Source organism: Drosophila navojoa, chromosome X, assembly GCF_054131105.1.
Source record: "Drosophila navojoa isolate 15081-1374.11 chromosome X, UAZ_NAV_1.0, whole genome shotgun sequence".
Classification (NCBI taxonomy): Eukaryota; Metazoa; Arthropoda; class Insecta; order Diptera; family Drosophilidae; genus Drosophila; species Drosophila navojoa.
This window is the reverse complement of record NC_142895.1, coordinates 5,928,312-5,930,869: the sequence shown is the minus strand read 5'-3', so window position 1 is coordinate 5,930,869 and position 2,558 is coordinate 5,928,312. Positions and strand designations below refer to the sequence as shown.

Genomic DNA, 2,558 nt, shown 5'->3' with positions numbered 1-2,558 from the left:
GGAGATACCCTGGACCCTGCCAGCGGATATTCTAATGATTTTCCACTTCTCTTATGCGCACATACATACACAAGCAGCCACATACACACATAAGCAGCGACTGCGCTTTGACTGAAGTCTCCAGCTCTAATAGTATTCAAATTAGAATGAAAAAACGAAATCAATTGATCGATTATTCTCGATTAAGTAGATATCAGGTTATCGAACAAATACGATAAGCTCGTACTGCGTATGGTAAACACAAGTATGCGTGCATATAATACGTTTACTCGCATACATACCCAAAAGACTTTTACAGACAACCCGAAACGGTTAACAGGTATTGGCAAACTATGCTTGCTCAGCATCAAACAATCTAGTAGTCCGCTTGTTTGCTGTCAAATGTCTTGATATAGATTTAATCATATCGTAAAAATTATCAATCTTACAATAAAATGGAAAGACGAAATTCGGAAATTTAATCGATAATTTTTTTTAATTTTTATTTTTTATTTTTCAATATTAACTGGATATGAACTAATTTAGCTTGAAGGCGCAATGGCTTCTCCTGTCAAGAATGTGCGACGTAAGTGTTAGATATTTACATTAATTTATATTCATGCATTTAGGTGCTATATATACACATACTTTAAGCTGTCGTCGTTTCTTTGGTTCTACCTATTCTAGGGCCAGACCCCGAAACACCGAAACGTCCGCCTGTAAGTTTTCCTCTTTGCATCAATGCGCCAGCTATTGATTCTCGTTTGCAGGGTCATCCACGTAAGAATCAGTTGGACTCGGTGTCAAAGAGTGAAGAAAGTGTCAATAACAAAAATGCAATAGCAAAAGTGTTGCGACTATGTATGAAGAAGCACAATAAGATGGTGTCCACTGTTAATAATGGGTTTGAGCCCGGTCTGAAGCCAGCTGGTATCCTAGCCGCATTGAAACAAATGAGCAAATGAGCGCAAGTTTAAAAAGCAGAAAGCTACCAGAGCTTAAACTTGGCCGGACTTGAAGAAGCATGCGCCTAGACTGTTTATTTAGTATTAAGCAGACAATTTACATCATTTCCATGAGACGAAGTAATTGTTAGATTATGATTAAAATATATATGTATGTATGTATGTATGTATTTGCCCAAGCACAAGTCTTTTACAAATGTGAGGGTGAGGGGATGGATATAGGAGTGTGGGGTAAATTTTAACGAAAATCGAAATTCTATGAAATTCATATGAATATACATTTAAAATTTGGCGACGCTAGCCTTAAGGATGTTGCAGATATGCATCTATTCCAATTTTTGAAGAAAAACTGGATATGCGCGAGGTATATACGGACCTATGAAAAAAATTCAAATCTCTAGCTCTTATATCTTCTGAGATCGCCGCGTTCACACATACGGACAGACGGATGAACAGGGCTAAATCGACTCGGCTCGTCGCCCTGATCAAGAGTATATATACTTTATGGGGTCTGCCACGCCTCCTATAACATAACCATTATACCCTGATTTCCCAGCCATGCCGAGTAGCTAAGGTCGAGCTCTTGGCTCTCAACCAGCACCCACTTCATTTGCTTGGCTCAGCGGACGGCAATCGTTGATATGGAACACGCTTGACTCTCTACTGATGCCCAGGCTCTCGACTAGGCCTCGCACTAAATCAACTTTAATTGAAAAACTGCCGGCAGTTAAAGTGCATTAATACAATGTGAGGCGAATGTGCGATTGCAATTGATGCAGCTGCAGCGCGGCTGCTCCACTGCAACAATTACCCATATGTATATACATATATATGCATGCCTGTGTGTGTGTGTGTGTATCTATGTATTGGTCTGCGCTTATCATCGGAATGTATCTCATGGCAGCTGCCGCTTAGCAGCTGCAATCCGTTCAACGAACTCCTCACGAGGTCGCATCTCAGGCAGCCGCCGCACGTCGCACGCCACACGTCGCACGCTCAAAGTAGGAGCATTGGCCGGGCACCTCTATGGGCTGCTGGGGGGAGCTGCTGGTGCCAGGGGTTTGGCTTAGAGAGATAGGGTGCTGCAATAGCTGTGAATGCTGTTGGGTAATATGAAAATTGCACTGGCTGTTAACCCTATTTGCAGTTGCTTTTGTGCCATAAACCCAGTCAGTGTGGAGGCACGGCCCAGCCGCCGCCCCCCCTAAGCCCATAGCTGTTGTTATTCTTACTGCAATTTGTTGCTGTTGTAGTTGTTGTTGCTGTTGTTTATGTTGATTTCGTATCATCAGAGATTTTCAGGCGGGCAGGCAGGGATGGCAGGGCAGGGCAGGCCTATGCCATAAGGGTACTCTGGCAAACGCGTAGCATACTTTTCAGCGCTGCTGCGTTGCTGATTATGTGGCGCCCAGAGGCGGAGCCCAAAAGCATATGCAAGCCAAGCACAAAACAAAAATATAGCCACAGACCCAGACAGAACCAGACCCAGCCAGACAGACCCAGCCAGAGCCAGCCAGACCTGGCCAGATAGCTGCTCTTGGCCAGGGGTACGTTGACAGCGACTGCAGCATCCATGTGCGTGCGCTTACGGCTAGGACAGTTGGGTGAAGTGAA

At 44.0% G+C, this 2,558-nt stretch overlaps 1 protein-coding gene across 1 annotated transcript; it reads left to right on the top strand.

Moving 5' to 3' along the window:
* Positions 1–418: 418 nt before the first annotated feature.
* Positions 419–1,123, top strand: LOC149090543 (uncharacterized). The gene is made up of 3 exons (XM_089263392.1): positions 419–565; positions 667–698; positions 750–1,123. Exons 1-3 carry the CDS (start codon positions 538–540, stop codon positions 942–944), a joined length of 255 nt encoding a protein of 84 aa, XP_089119518.1. The 5' UTR covers positions 419–537; the 3' UTR covers positions 945–1,123.
* Positions 1,124–2,558: the final 1,435 nt, after the last annotated feature.